The sequence below is a fragment of the Rosa rugosa genome, chromosome 2, assembly GCF_958449725.1.
Source record: "Rosa rugosa chromosome 2, drRosRugo1.1, whole genome shotgun sequence".
Lineage (NCBI taxonomy): Eukaryota > Viridiplantae > Streptophyta > Magnoliopsida > Rosales > Rosaceae > Rosa > Rosa rugosa.
In genome coordinates, this window is record NC_084821.1 from 14,721,438 (window position 1) to 14,736,597 (window position 15,160).

The 15,160-nt window shown below is 38.8% G+C and overlaps 3 protein-coding genes across 8 annotated transcripts; 1 reads left to right on the forward strand and 2 right to left on the reverse strand.

Annotated features, from left to right (window-relative positions):
• The first annotated feature begins 1,056 nt into the window (after nucleotides 1-1,056).
• Nucleotides 1,057-3,808, forward strand: LOC133734199 (uncharacterized). Of its 2 annotated transcripts, XR_009858137.1 has the most exons (5): nucleotides 1,057-1,203; nucleotides 1,314-1,460; nucleotides 1,899-2,345; nucleotides 3,206-3,250; nucleotides 3,360-3,808. XR_009858137.1 is itself a non-coding variant. In XM_062161839.1 (3 exons), exons 1-3 carry the CDS (start codon nucleotides 1,126-1,128, stop codon nucleotides 2,322-2,324), a joined length of 651 nt encoding a protein of 216 aa, XP_062017823.1. In that variant the 5' UTR covers nucleotides 1,057-1,125; the 3' UTR covers nucleotides 2,325-2,468. The 2 variants fall into 2 exon arrangements, 1 of the variants encoding a protein (XP_062017823.1); XM_062161839.1 differs by lacking the exons at nucleotides 3,206-3,250; nucleotides 3,360-3,808 and having other exon boundaries at nucleotides 1,899-2,468.
• A 138-nt stretch (nucleotides 3,809-3,946) lies between these two features.
• LOC133734197 (factor of DNA methylation 3-like) lies at nucleotides 3,947-8,224 on the reverse strand. 5 transcript variants are annotated; one of them, XM_062161835.1, is made up of 10 exons: nucleotides 8,060-8,221; nucleotides 7,634-7,763; nucleotides 7,109-7,542; nucleotides 6,909-6,965; nucleotides 6,471-6,798; nucleotides 5,664-5,876; nucleotides 4,966-5,217; nucleotides 4,693-4,884; nucleotides 4,287-4,466; nucleotides 3,947-4,174 (listed from the first exon to the last, which is right to left on the reverse strand). In XM_062161835.1, exons 5-10 carry the CDS (start codon nucleotides 6,678-6,680, stop codon nucleotides 3,947-3,949), a joined length of 1,275 nt encoding a protein of 424 aa, XP_062017819.1. In that variant the 5' UTR covers nucleotides 6,681-6,798; nucleotides 6,909-6,965; nucleotides 7,109-7,542; nucleotides 7,634-7,763; nucleotides 8,060-8,221. The 5 variants fall into 5 exon arrangements, with proteins under 5 accessions (XP_062017819.1, XP_062017821.1, XP_062017818.1 ...); XM_062161837.1 differs by having other exon boundaries at nucleotides 4,693-4,881; nucleotides 7,634-8,224; XM_062161834.1 differs by having other exon boundaries at nucleotides 7,634-8,221.
• Nucleotides 6,876-7,643, reverse strand: LOC133730409 (uncharacterized). Its single transcript, XM_062158008.1, has 3 exons — nucleotides 7,634-7,643; nucleotides 7,109-7,542; nucleotides 6,876-6,965 (listed from the first exon to the last, which is right to left on the reverse strand). Exons 1-3 carry the CDS (start codon nucleotides 7,641-7,643, stop codon nucleotides 6,876-6,878), a joined length of 534 nt encoding a protein of 177 aa, XP_062013992.1.
• Nucleotides 8,225-15,160: the final 6,936 nt, after the last annotated feature.

Consider the following 15,160-nt stretch of genomic DNA (forward strand, 5'->3'; position numbering starts at 1 on the left):
GCGATAATGGAGGAGTGGATGGTGGCCGACGGCTACTCGTGGCGGTAGCTAGAGTCTTGTAACCGTGGTGGAGGCGTGGTGGCTGCTGCAGCTTGGAGTTGGCTAGGGTTTGAGTGCTTTTGGGTCTGGGCTTTGCTTTGGGCCCAACTTCTTTTTTTTTGTTATTTATTTTTGTCTAATAAGGCTCCCTCTTTTACGGGTGGGTGCAGTGGGCCTTGGCCTTGTATACCTTGTTTCTCTAGGACATTACAATGTGCCCAATGATCAATGTACACCATGAGGGTCTTAGGCGGATGTACTGATTTTTTGGTGTTGTAGCTTCTTAATGTTCAAGGCGCAATAGTCTAGGCTAGTAGTCATTTTTAATGTGCAGTCAATGCACTACTTAAGCAATGATTGAAATATGAGGGGTGTTTGTACCCTTCATGTTTGATCGAGTGAGGTCGTATGATTTTATATCAATGGATTAGTCTTCCGTTCCCCTAAAAAAAAAAAAAAAAAGTGCTTGTCAACCAAAACAGAATTTCTTTTACAAAAATATTCCTCAAATTTGAACTGAAATATTCGAGAAGGACAAAAAAGTCCATATCCAAAATAAATTAAAAAGAAAAGAAATTAAAAAAAATAAAAATAAAAAACAAAAAAAAGTTGAGCAATTTTCTCCACATTCTATGAAAGAACAACCGCATCTATACAGCGTGTTTGACATCTAGTGTATTATTAAGTCGGGAAGAATTATCTCAAAAATTAAAAAGTTTTCAAGAAGGGTAAAATAGTGATTTTAATTTTTCAAAAATAATCGATGTAGGGTGGGAGTATATAAAATTTCTCATTTAATTTTCTAAAAAAAAAAAATTGTTATGGACAACCGGACAAGTTTTTCGAGTGAAATGAAGATAATGAACTAATGAATACACCGGTATTTCTAACTAAAACAATCAAAAGTAAAATTTTTTTTTTTTTTGGTGAATAGTCAAAAGTAAAATCCAATCCGGTGGAATGTTGTAATTATTGAACGACTCTTTATGAGAGGAACTGGTTTCACATGAATTAAAATCTCTGCACCCTGGCCAGTTCTTCTGACTACTGTTCAGTATCCACTTCATATCTGAGAAGAAATCCGAAATGTTTCCAACCAAGTCAGCTCAAACTGCTCGGAAATCAACCGGCGGTAAATTCCCCAAGAAGCGGCTGGGCACCCTGGTAATTAAAGTTTCATCCTTTTCCATTGTGCCTTGTGCTTAGTTCTCTTCATCTGTTTCTTACATCAATCCTCATGTTTGTTTTGTCTTGTTCCTTCTCCTAAAAACAAGCCTGATAGAAAACCAGCAAACCCACCTCAGGTTGGTGCCCCAAGAACCTCTGTGATGGCACCACCACCGCCCCAAGCCACATTTTTGAGGGGAGGTTTAGTAAGCCCTGTGAATCTCAGAGCTGAGCTCTCCCAGCATTGTGCTTCTGTAAGTTAAATTACATACAAAACCCTGTTTGTTTTGTTCAACTCCCTTTACATTATTAATAGAAGCCTGTTTAATTGGGAACATAGGTTTAGTTGATATTATGTAGTTCAATGGCTTGATAAGGATTTGTTGTGGAGACAAAGTAAGCACTAGAATGAATTGAAGAAAGTAGATACATTTGAAAGAAACTAACTGAACCCATTTTGCAAATTCATGTCTTCAACTCTTTTCCTTCTCACTCAAATCTTATGGCTTGTAATAGAACTCTAGATATTATGTTAACTAAATCCCGGAGATTTGGAATCACCTCTTATGAATGGTGGCTTCTGTTTTTAAAATTCAAGTTGAATCGTTTAATTTCATCAATCCAAAAGGACCATACGGTTGTTGTTCTAAGTTAGGTGAATATTGGGTTTGGTTTGTACTTGTGTTCTGCAGGTTGGCACTTATATGGACTGGTCCGATGCCACTATCCAGAATTTGACGAAAGAGCGAGACCTGGCCTTTAAGGAGAAAGACCTGGTCTCCAAGGAGCGAGACTTGGCTTATAAGGAGCGAGATTTGACCTTGAAGGATTTAAAGGAGGTTCAAAAGGACTTGTCCAAGTGCCAATCTGAGTTGGAGCAGAGCCAGAAGAGCTTGGAACTATGCAAGAACCAATTTGAGGTTGAGAAGAGAAAGTTGACTGAAGATTTGATGCAGGACTTCCAAGAACAACTCTTCATGACAGAGAGCCAGCAGTACAGTGTTGGGTACAGTGATTGCTCCAAGGGCAGATGCCACAGGCTTGGATGGACTTCGGAGCAGGTTGAAGTGTTTGCTGATGAGCTCTACTTCAGTGACATGGAGGAAGAAGGAGCCTGAACCAGACTTGCATAAAATTTGGTGATTGCTAATCTTATTCCCAATTTCGATGTCAATCAAAACTTTTATCTTTGTACAGACGCATCGGCACTGTATGCCTATATTCATGAATTAATAAAGTTACAGAATTTGATCCTCATGCGCAGAAAGTCTAATAATATCTGGTTAAACTAGTTGAGATTGACATGTACCCATAGAAACCATCTGCCATTTCAGTCAGGTCACAAAACATACATACTTCAGGGCACTCTTAGCCAATAAGTTTCAGTTGGCTTGATCAAGCTTAGCTTCCTATTATCTTACAGTTATTGTCATTTACATATTAAAAATTAGCTTGCTGAGTGCAAGATGGCTACTCCGAAAGTTTCCTATTAGGAAATTATACATCCAAAGTTTTCCACTTTCAGCACGCGCCGTTTGTCTAGCTCGTTCCCCTCAGTCTTCTTTTTTTCCAGATATAGCATTACATTTTCCCTCGAGTTTCTGATACCATTGCCAGTTAATCAGCAAAACTAAGTATTATCAAATAATGAGTACCCAAGTATATGATGAATCTCCTAGCCTGCTATCTAGTTTCATTATTAGTAAGGACCAGATTATTAAGGAATATTAAACAAACCTCTGCTTCTTTTTTCAACCGCAAGCCCTCTTCACTTGCCCTCTCAACCTGAAAGAGTAAGGCAGAGACAATTATATGCTCATATTGCTAAGTAGAAAACAATTTAACACCAGAGTAAGACTGAAAACTAAGAATAATATATGAATACGTACTATTTGTTGGCAATGTTGTTGCATAAGCAGCTCAAGATGTTTCTTTCGAACTTCCACTTCTGTTTCGGGTATCTCTCGATCCTCTAACAACATCTTCATCTCACTTACAGCTTGTTGCAATTTTCGTGCTTCTAACCAACAATTCATGAAGTGAAGTAAGCTAGCTACCACACAATTAAAATTAAGGGATAGAAAATAAATGAATTGAACTCATTGAATACTGCTGGAAACTAACAATCTGAGTCTACTTACCTTCTCGACAAGCTTTGATCATATCCACGTCCATTTTCTTCTTTTCCTCTGTGCCTTGTGTGGGGAGAAGAAGCTACTGCAGTATTGAGATTATAAAGGAAGAAGGAAGAGGAAAGCTTGAGCTTCCGTGGGAAGGAAGCGCCTTGCTAGCTACTGTAAACAGTTGAAGTGATTGATGTGATCGTACTACAGATTAAGCTTCTCAAGGAAGTTATCACATCAACCATGGCTTCTGAAAGAAACTACTTTGTAATAATGTTCTGGTTTCCGGATTTTATCATTGTAAATTTTGTACTTGCACTTCGTCCATAATGCATAGTTTGGTTTTCAAAGGCTGGTGTATGAATCCTTTTTTTTTTGTAAAAACAAAGAACTCATAATAACAAGGGATGTACGGACAATTTGAAACATCAAAAAGCTGATATCAACTGCTCCCCTTTCTTTTTCAAAACAAAAACAAATAACAAAAACAAATAACCAACTTAACTAACAAAACCTCGAGCATAACCAACACCCAGCATATCAAATATTTGAAGCTACATCTGAGTCTTTAGGACGATTCTTAATGTTTGCCCTGCTAAATTCCAACTGCCGATGAGTCAAATTTTTCTTTTCCTTTTCAGAGGTCTCCAGTTCAATAGTATATATGATAATCCCTCTTGTAGTGTTGCCCTCCTCCCTTTCTGAAAGTTCCATAGTTCTTCTGTTACATACATACCACTCGAATTGTAGTCCTTCAGTTCCATCAAGGCAGTCACAACTGCCTTGTACACTCCATCGTTGCCCTTTATACTCTTCAATTTTTCATCTTCTACATCAAGAATTTCCTGCACCACATCCAATAGAGCATAGCGCAACAACAAATGAACGTGTCATCAAAAAATGGTAGTCTAGCTTTTGATTATTGGGTGTGCTTGATTAGTTTTGTATATATTATACCTTCCGATTTCCAAATTCATCCTCGATTGGTTTAAAAGGATACCAGCTTGGATCACTAATACAATCCTGCCACACCTCTGGTTCTAGCATATAATTATCTCTCTTGCATGCAGTTGCAAAAGGGGTGATGTCAAGCTCTCCCATTCTCTTCACGCCAATAAAACCGCCATCCACCAGTTCCTGCTAGGCAGAAAGTTACAGGTTAAAGACTGGACTTAAACTGGTTCTGGAAATTATACAAGTTCTGGATCTGTACCAGTCTATTCACCACATTATCAACCCTCATTTGAAAAAATAGAGAACTCCGTGCCCTTTTGGTACATAGATGCAAGCATCTTGTATCTAAGCACACAATCATGCAATGAATGAACATCAGCCAGAGATTTAGAACCTTTCTTAAACATACCCTGATTAACTCCTTGCGAGCATCCTGCAGTTCATCGTTACTTTCACGCTCCTTGACAAATAGTGTAGAGTTGAGCTCTTCTGAATATTCTAACTCAGCTTTTAAATCTTTCAACTCAGCTTCCTTCTCCTCTAACTTCTTTTGAATTTCATTAGTCCCATCATCCGTTTTTTTCTTCTTCATATCAAGCTGCTGTTCCAATTAAACAATATTTTCCGACTCATTTGTATTCAATGAAACTTCCTAGTTTCAACAACATAAATAGAAACAAACCTTTTGTTCTGACAACATTTTACCAACCCTCTTTCTCAGCAGTTTCAATTGGTTCAGTACATACGATATTCCCTCTTTCACTGTTGCCTTCCTCCCTTCTTTAAAATTCCATAATTCTGCTATTGGAGTCCTACCATTGGTATTATAGCTATTCAATTCCACCAAGGCAGTTGTCACAGCCTTGTATACTTCGATATCAAGATTGCAGACCTTTAACTGTTTCAATTTTTCATCTTCTTCGTTGATAGTTTGCTTGTACCCACATCCAAAATATCCCAGTTAGCAAACCCAAATGGAAATTGAGAAGAAAAAAATGCATGGATTTGGACTCGATGGTTGAATAGATATTAATAAAAAATAAAAAGAAGAAGAAAGGCTCCCTGTTATAAAAGACCAGTACCATAGATTGACGGTGCAGTGCAAAAGAAGAATAAAAGTTAACAATGAGCCACAGGGGATACATGAAGATTGCAGGTTCAAAGGATTGATCACAGAAATATCTCTTTGATAACAAATGCGCTAGCTTGTATTTGCAGAAAAGACATGAATAATTCTTTCATTGAAACCATGCACTCACTAAAAGTAGAATTGGTATGGCAGGAGCTACAGAACATGGACTCGTTAACAGTGGTACTCTAAAAGATAAAGCTTCAATGGTCTAATTGGGAATTACAAGTTACATACATATATCTACATACCTTAGAATTTCCATAAGAATCCATGCTAGTTGTGAATGGATACCAATTTGGATCCCTGAGGTAGCCCTCCCACTGAGAATATAGTGTTGCTGCCTTGTCATCTGCTTCTTTTTTAGAATATTGTCTCTTGCATGAAGTTTGAAATGGTTTGTTGTCAAGCTCTCCCATTCTCTTCACGCCAATTGTAGTACAGAAGTTTAATCCCCCTAGTCCCTGCACTGCCCATAAGTTATGATCCCACCAAATGAAAAGACATTATCCCACTGAGATAAAACTAAGGCTTGGACACGAATCCTCCATCCAATTATATATCAAGTAACAGTTCAAGATATCAAAACCAAAAAAGAAATAAAAAATAAAAAATATGTTAGACAGGAAATTGTAATTGGAAAAGAAAATGGTATTTGGGGAACAAAGCCTGATGTTTAAAGTGCTGAAAACATGGAATAATCGCAGACTAAATTTCCAAAGCCTATGTATCATGTTAAGAGTAATAACAGAAAACCAGTACGATACTAGTTAAGTACCAATATTCAATCCAAAATAAATTACAGATACATAGTCCAAAAAGCAAAATCCACACAAACAAACACAATACTATCAACCCTCCCATTGGTTCAGCCTAATTGATTCTTCCATATCCCTAATTAAGCCCTCTCCTAGATTGAAATTGTAAAGTATTGTCATTCCCTTTGTTTCAGGATATTCATACCTTTAAATCCATGTATAGTGTAAGCTTCTTGTATTTTCATACAATAGTATGGAATAAACACATATACAGAAATTGAAAACCTTTTGTTTACATACATTGATGAACTCTTGACGAGCCTCCTGAAGTTCGGCTTCAATCTGATCATCCTTTTTCAGAAGATCTTTCTTCTGAGCTTCACAATGATCATGCTTTTTTTGAAGTTCATTTCTTTCAGATTCACTCTCCCCTAGCGTTTTCTTAAGATCATTCTTTAGAGCTTCAGATTTTAAAAAGGCTTCTTTCTCTAAGAAGGTCTGTTCGTACATTGATCAACTCTTCTTCCTTCTTCTTTAACTTATTCAGAACAGCATCCTTTAGTTCAAGCAGGAGATTATGATGGTTGCGCAACTCATTCAATTCCCCATCAAGCTTCTCATTCTTTTTCTGCCTTGCAACTTTGCAAGTCAGTTATCAAAACTAAAATTCTAAAAATTCATTCATATAAGGTTGATTTATCATAATCACATAGTTTTGCCAAAAAATGGAATACAAACCTTTTCCTCGAACAGCTTTTTAATAGCCTTATTATCATCCAAGCTGAACATAAGTTGCTGCGAGAAAAAAAAAAAAAAACAAAACAAAAAGCATAGCATTAGCTCATACTTATGTGAAAAGTAACTAAGCCACTATAATTCCCAACAAACAAAAGATACTTTATTTAAATTTGAGTTATGAGAAGAATATATAAGAATACCAATTTCTTTTTTTGAGTCTCACTCTGCTGAAGCAATTTTTTATCAAGTTCTTCCTTTTGAGCTTTTTCAGTTCTCTCATGCTCTTTTTTCTGAGCCTCAATATACTCAAGCTTTTTCAGAAGCGCTTTCATATCAGCTTCACTATGCACAATCTTTTTCCGGAGCTCTTTCTTATTAGCTTCACTCTTTTCATGCCTTTTCATAAGTTCTTTCCTCTGAGCTTCACTGTGATCATGCTTCTTCTGAAGATCTTCATTTTGAGCTTCACTCTTCTCAAGTTTTTCCTCGAGCTCTTTCTGTTGGCATCTTGTCTGCTCAAGCTTTTTCTTAAGTTCATCTATTTGAGCTTTGGATTTTGAAAAGACTCTTTTCTGCTCTAAGAAGGCCTCTTCAAAGACATGAGTCAGATGACGTACATTTTGTTGCAATTTTCCTAATCATCAACATAAGAAGATAAGTAAAACAAGCTGTTTTTGCAACGCCAAAGCCAAACTTAGGGCATCTTAAAATAGAATCAGACTCACCTATATCCATATCTTGGTTACAATATTCAGACTGATGCTCACCAAAATCCAGTTATGATATGTCAGACAAATCAAAACTGCTGCAAAGAAAATAGAAAAGATAGAAAACGATCTTGTTCTCCGTTCTCCCCTATACAAAATACAGATTAAACTAACATTCAAAGCAACCAAATAAGGAAACACGGTACAAATGCAGATAAAAGGTTTAGGGTTTAGGAAAACAGTAACACAGTACAGAGAAAGTTCCCTAACTCATTAAGCCAAAGGGTTATAACTACACTGAGTTTCACGGCAGATCACAAAAAATGGATTTCATTGAATACCACAAGTTTTCCACTTTCTCTGGCATTTTCTGAGCAACCAAACAGTACATTTCATGTTTTAGAACAAAAACAACACATAAAGCACAAAGCAGAAGAGGCTCACTCGATTTGAATAGAGGGCTAGTGCCCACTCTACTTCTACTCCTACTCCAGTGGATGCCCAGAAACAAAACCAAAGCAAACGCTCTTTCTCTCTTTCTTGGGGTGCAGAAAGAGGGATAGACTTCTGAACTTGCTTTTCTTTTGGTTATGGTTCATAAAAGACACGTGGAGGGTGCAAATGGAATATAGAGGCATGTGCCAACGGGCGGCTTGGGCAGTCAGCGGGCAGGGCAATATATAGTCTCTCGAGGTCGACGGAGTTATGGGAGAGTCGAAAACAAGGCTTTGCCTAGTTCCATTTTCATGTCAATGTTCTATCTAAAGATTTATTTCTGCCTAGTTCCATTTCAAATTTGTAAATTAACCAATAAACTACCCTTCCATCAAATTTATTTGTTTCTATCTATTCGTCGGTCCAAATAACACTTAGGTCTCGTTTGGTCGGCGGAATGGAAAGCTTTGGAAAGAAAACTTTATCATTTACTGATAGGACTTGCTCTGAATTTCACCTTGAAATCATAAGTGGCTTTGTGGGATTCACTTTCGAAATAACTCTATCGAAAATCAGGCAAAATTACTCTTAAAAATTGACTACCCAAAATCTGTAAAAACATTCTAACACTCCTCAATAATCATATCCATTTTTATCTCATGAAGTCTACTCGCTCCCCACAATTCATAACCAACTCCCCAATAATTCCGATAAATTTAAATATACTCAAAATACAAAGTTATACAAATGTTGGTAATCAGAGCAATCTAAATGAAATACTGAAATAAGGTTCGAGTGAGTTAACTGGGAAACCTACAATGAAGATGAAGTTGGTACGGTGGACATTATGCCTCGATGCCTACGAACGCTCCACCTCAACCTATATGCAAACTAGGCAAGTAAAACTGAAAAGCCTAAGGAAAAGTATTAGAAAACCATTAAAGTGAGTGAATAAAAAAAAAAAAGTAATTGTAATGAAGGTAAAACAAAATATATAATGCTTTCTCAATTTTTTTTTCATTAAAAACAAGGCATGCAGTAAGGTTTCAAGAAAAATACTTTTAAATGCAAACTGAAACGAGCATCTCAAAATCAGTGCAAAACTCGTGAAAACACTCTTAATTATTCTCTAGTACTGAAATCTCAGCTCATGATGTAAATCATCTCGAAAACTGTTTCAAATCCTCCCATGATAGAATATCTCGAAATCATTTCAGAAATCTCGTAAATCTGATTTAAAAATACTCTCTAAAAATAGGCGATGACTAGAGGGAACTGCCGAGTGCCGACCAGTCATCTTATGCCACCTAGAGTGTACTGCCGACCATTGACAGAGTCTAACAAAAATTAAAAAATAGGACTAAATACTTGTTACTCCTCAACTTTTCCCTGAAAAACAGTTTAGTCCTTCGCCTTTTAAATTAAACTGGATAGTCCTTATTCTTTGCAAATCTCATACAACAGGTCCAAAATGACATTTATACCCCTCACTTCCTTTTTCTTTATTATTTTTCTCTCTTTTTTTTTCACTCTTTTTTTTTTTTTGGATTAAATTATGTTTAGTCTTTATACTCTGACCCTTTTTTCATTTCAGTCCTTGACATTCTCATTTAATCTGAAAAATCTCTGAGTTCATAATTTCCGTCTAATAGGTCCTCGCCGTTAAGATTCCGTCAAGTTGGGCCGTTAAGTTGCTGATGTGGCACTCCAAGTCACGCCACCTCAGTTTGCATGCCATGTAACCTGTAAATTGTCCAATATAACCCTATGTTATTTTCTATTCCTTTTTCTCCCTTCTAATTTCTTTTATTCCCCCTTGTTTTTTTTTCTTACTACCTTCTTCTTCACACCCAAACCACCATAACCACCACCAAGCTCTCTCTCTCTGAGCCCAACCACCAATCCCATTACAATCAACACCAAGCCTCAATTACTACCGGACCCATCTTCTTCAAAGAAGATTTAAACATCGATTGCATTTATTTCATACAAAACACATCAACCCCTCTCAAGCAGATTTGAACTTCTAAAACATGAACATAGAATAGAGAAATCCAAGTAAAAGAGATACCATCATTTGAACTTCTAAAACATGAACATAGAATAGAGAAATCCAAGTAAAAGAGATACCATCATAGGTAGTGCCACACTGCAAGCAAACTTTGCCCCCCTCCTTGACATCATCATCGAAACAAGCCCTGCAGAAGTTTAAAGGGACCCAAGTCAGCAATCTCTCTAAATTTAGAGTTCCGGAAACACCAAAATGGCCCAAGTGAGCAAAATCTATAGCAAATGGAGCTCAAAGCATCAATCTTTTACCCAATGTCTCCAAACCAGTGGTTGATCCATACTCAGACCCATACCAGACCAATCGCCGAGCTGCAAACCCAACGCTCAAAGACCACCACAACATCTTCTCCTGCTGTCGTTCCTCTATCCAGACCACCGGCGCTCTAACCATCGATGTTCGACCCAGATTTTCACCGTACCAGATCAGACTCGGCTTCTCCTGCGCCTATGCTAACCCGCCAGATCAAATCTTCAGACATCGACAACTACTGACACTGTTTCACACCGGAGAACCAGGAGCCGGCGAAACCTAAAGAAGTAGAAGATGGAGAAGAAGAAAGCGAGGGATTCATTTTAGAGTTGCCGATTGAATCCCATCGACGACCTTATCGAGCAGGCGACCTTGTGGTCGTCTTCGAGAAGCTGAAGTAGAGACTCCGGAGCCTTCTTCTTGAACTCGATGCCGCCGATTTCCAGTCGAGTGAAGAGGTCCCGGATAAAGAAGCTGAGATTCTCTTTATCCGACCTGGAACCCGGATGCGACAAACAATGGAGGGACGCAGTGGATCTGAGCAGCAAGTCGAGGTCCTGGAGCTAGTTGGTGAGGGACTCAGCAGCGTTGGAGAGTGGAGAGGAGGTTGGGGAAGAGAGTGTAGGAGAGGGGATTCTCGGCGACGGAGGTGTGGGGTTTGAATTTTAGGTCTGCCTAAACACTCGTAATTGTCACACCCCGAATTCTGAATTTAAGTAATTCATATTCGAAGCATGAACCTCAAGTACCCTGTTTATAATCTCAGAATTTTTTTTCCTCAAAATCAGCTGCACATTACACCTCTCGATAATTACATAAACCAAATCCTCAAGCTACTTATTACAGTACACTCTCACCAAAACAAATTATAAAGCTCAAGAGAGCACAATTCTCCTCACAAAACAAATGCTATAAATCTAATACTAATACTCTAAACCGCACGATCACTGCCCTGATTCTCCTGACCTGTAGGATTACCCGCTACACAATTTGAATAGTGTACCGGGAGTTGCAACAACACAAAACCCGGTAAGCTTTTGACAGCCAGTATGAGTAAACAAGAAAGAACTGTTGATTTATTCAATTATATTTATTATAACTCAAGTAAGCAATCAACACACTCACAAGATAACTCCAAAAATCACAGAAACATATAAGTATATTCTCGATGCTTTCTTTTAAAACTCAACATTTGACTGATCACAACCAACAAATATTGCAACATTAATATGTGAAATAACATTAAAACAAAGCATGCTTGATTCTCTTTTCACTAACACCTTCACATATTAGCAATATATCACAGATAGATATTTGATCAGAATAATATCAGTACACTTCTCTTTTTAGTGAATTTTCTGATTAACTGGTAACAAATCATAAATACAAGTGCTAGGGTCCAACGTACTATACCCAAAGCACGAGTAAGCCAGGTTGACTGGTAACAAATCACAAATCCACGTACTAGGGTCCAACGTACTATACCCAAAGTACGGGAAAGCCGCAGCATACTAGGGTCCAACGTACTATACCCAAGTATGTATACTCAAAGTAAGCAACCTTCCTAAGAGTATAATAGTGCACTATCTGTAGGGACTAGGGCCCAGGCTTAACGTCTCATAACACCAAAACATATTTACCAGTAATTCACTTAAGCACGGGGTTGTAGAAATCACTCGGCTTCACAATTGTACTTCTCAGACATAATCAAATTCACAAAATACAATCTTTATGATTTATAGATCGTATATATGTATATGTACACCCACATAAAGAGACATATTATTTCAAGACAAATCTTTTTTTCTTAAAATAATTTCCACATAATCACATTTGGGCATATAAAATAGCTTTCACACCACATGATCAACATTTCATTATTCAACAATTAAATGTGAGATTAATAGCTTGAATAATATCCAATCCATTCTCAATCATTTCATCACACCAATCACACATCAACCACTATATATATTCCACATAAATATATATATATATATATATATATATATATATATATATATATATATATATATAATCATCCGCTCAGGGATGACCACTAATATCAACTATAGTTCAAGCATAAAAACCGTGAAATTCATTTGTATAAATGAAATCATTTTACTTACCTATGGACCGTAGTTGATCAAGTCCATATGATTTAAAACAAATATTTATTCCACAAATATTTTCACACAATTGCGATAAAAATAAAGTAATTAAATTTATTCGGTTCGTAATATGAACCACGTGAGGTTTACTCACCTCTAATCCAGCTGCGTCTTCTTAACAGCTAAAACAACAATTTTCCCGAATTGTCCGCCAAATCAATCCGTCGATAACCTAATCCAATAATGATCTTAACTTAGCCAACAACTCATAAATGTAATTAAACGACGATCCAACGGTCAGATCTGAATATAATGATGATCCAACGGTCGGATTCAAATTAAACGATGATCCAACGGTCGGATCTGAATTTAATGATGATCCAACGGTCGGATCCTCACGGATCGCCTTTAGGATCATCCTCCAAAATTATCACGAAGATCCAACGGTAAGATCTTCTTGAATCACTCTAACAAACATCTCCATAAAATTATATGAAAATCCGACGGTCGGATTCTCACGAATCGCCTTCCGAATCACCATTTCTCAATTATACGAAGATCCAACGGTCGGATCTTCGCCCGTGACCTCACAAAGTCACCGGGACAGTCATACGATCAACATATTAAAATTTGAAGTAAAACCGATGGTCTGATCTTCGCAGATCGTAAACCGAAGATAAAACGTAAAAACTGTAAATAGTAACGTCAAAATGTAAATCCACTATTTACCAACTTTTTCTAAAATAACCTTGTGATATATCAAAACGCTCGTATGGATGCGTAGATCATCGCCTAGATAATAAAAACTCAAAATATGGTCCGACGCGCCGCCACAAGCGGAGGTCAGACGGCGGTCAACGTGGCGGTCAACGCCGGTCAACCACCTCCGATGGCAAAGTGACCAAATACAAACTTGTTCAAAATGAAAAGTTGATCGACTTTCATACCTGGAGCTAAGTCTGGTTTGGCCTAGATCGTCCTAGATCAAGCTTTGAAGTTAGATTAATCCGGAGCGTCTGATCTGATTCCAGATTGAATCAGAGCCGTCTAAAAGTCAAACCTTGATCAAGCGCTCTACACCCAAAATCGTCATGCAAGGCCTATATGGGGATGATCAGGAGGAAGAGGAGATCACGAAAATGGGAAGTATCGGCCGAGGGAACGCCCGAAAAGTGGAGTTCTTTCCGGGTCACAGATCTGAGGCTGGGTTGCTTCGATCCAGGTCTTGGGGAAGCGGCGGAGCAAGGATAGGCTACCAGGAGGCTGGGTGTGTCGCGGCGAGTTCGGAGAGGGCCGGGTCGTCGCCGGTGGACGCCGGAGAAGGCAGATAGGGCCGGGTCGGGTCGACCGGGTCGGCTGCGTAGGGAGGGGAGAGAACGGAGAGTTCCAGGGACCAAAATGCAATTTTGAGAAACTTTCGTCCTTCCGAAATAAATCAGATTGTCCACCTATTTATAGAAAAATCCCAATTTTCAAATATTCATAACTTATTCATACGAACTCCGAATATTGCGTTCCACATATGCACACGATCGTATCGACGAGCTCTACAACTTTCATGAAGGAAGTTTTCCCAAATTTTGAACGTATAAAAGTCACTTTTTGAGACCCCCTAAATAACGTTCGTTTTCGAAAATTAAATCGTTCGAACTAATTCCACAACTTCTCCGAGCCTCGTACTCGCTCCCACTATCGTGAAATCATTTCTAAAAATCCATGGAATTTAATTTGGATTTTTCGGGGTATTACAGTAATAAAAGGCATGGACAATATGGACATTTCGCAATTGGAAAGGCTTATGTGGCTCTGAGTTGGCGTTGACTTTAATGCCATGTCAGCCTACAAACGGAGCAATTGGATGGAGTGTACCGATCAGATGGAAATTGTGACCTCAGGGACTTTTCAGATTAAATAAAAATGTCAGGGACTGAAATAAGAAAATAGTCAGAGTACAGGGACTAAACAAAATTTAATCTTTTTTTTTTTTTACTCTCTCTCTCTCTCTTTCTCTCTCTCGCTCACCAACGGTGACCCGCCTCTTCTTCCTCTTCTCTTCCACAGCGATGGCCTCGCCCCATTCTCCGATAGGCCACTCCACCCAAAACTACGCCTTCTTCACCGCCAAGCCCCAGCCCAATTACGTCGCCGAGCTTGGATTTTGATCTGTCTAGGGCTCCGATTGAAGTTGATTAGGTTGATTGAGGTCCAAGGCTTCGAGAGCCGCGAGTATGGGATCGAAGCTAGGAATAGAGCTCGGTAGAGCTAGGTATGCTTGTTGGAAATGGGATCGGAGCTGGGTGGAGATGGTGGAATTGGTCTCTGAGGTTTGGCTGAGTTAGGCAGAGTGGTGTGACGAGGCTGTGCTGCGTGCACGCGTGCCTGCTGTGCGCGGGGTTGCTATGCTTGCCTGGCTGCTACGTTGGGCTCGCATGGCTGCCGCACTCCTACGCTGGGGAAACGACGTCGTTCAAAACGTTGGTGTGGAGAAACTCAACCAGACGGCCGAAGTGGGCGGAGGAGATGTTGAGGTCGAGGGAGAGATCTCCTCTGGTCCAACGGCGCCAGGAAGTTGGTCTTGGCCTTATTGCCGGGGAGAGACCTAGCAGCGCCGTCGTAGACGATAGCTGCGTCCTCCGGAGGAAGATGGAGAGAGGGAGAGAGAGAGAGAGAGAGAGAGAG

What these genes read in the sequence shown, in the direction of transcription:
- LOC133734199 (XM_062161839.1), top strand. Translation starts at nt 1,126, where the DNA reads ATGTTTCCAACCAAGTCAGCTCAAACTGCTCGGAAATCAACCGGCGGT. An exon ending in AGAAGCGGCTGGGCACCCTG is followed by an intron (nt 1,204 to 1,313) that starts GTAATTAAAGTT and finishes CCTAAAAACAAG; the next exon opens with CCTGATAGAAAACCAGCAAA. An exon ending in TCTCCCAGCATTGTGCTTCT is followed by an intron (nt 1,461 to 1,898) that starts GTAAGTTAAATT and finishes TGTGTTCTGCAG; the next exon opens with GTTGGCACTTATATGGACTG.
- LOC133734197 (XM_062161835.1), bottom strand. Translation starts at nt 6,680, where the DNA reads ATGTACGAACAGACCTTCTTAGAGAAAGAAGCCTTTTTAAAATCTGAA. An exon ending in CTCGTCAAGAGTTCATCAAT is followed by an intron (nt 5,877 to 6,470) that starts GTATGTAAACAA and finishes TGGGCAGTGCAG; the next exon opens with GGACTAGGGGGATTAAACTT. An exon ending in ATGAATTTGGAAATCGGAAG is followed by an intron (nt 4,175 to 4,286) that starts GTATAATATATA and finishes GATGTGGTGCAG; the next exon opens with GAAATTCTTGATGTAGAAGA.
- LOC133730409 (XM_062158008.1), bottom strand. An exon ending in AGACTCAAAAAAAGAAATTG is followed by an intron (nt 6,966 to 7,108) that starts GTATTCTTATAT and finishes TTTTTCTCGCAG; the next exon opens with CAACTTATGTTCAGCTTGGA.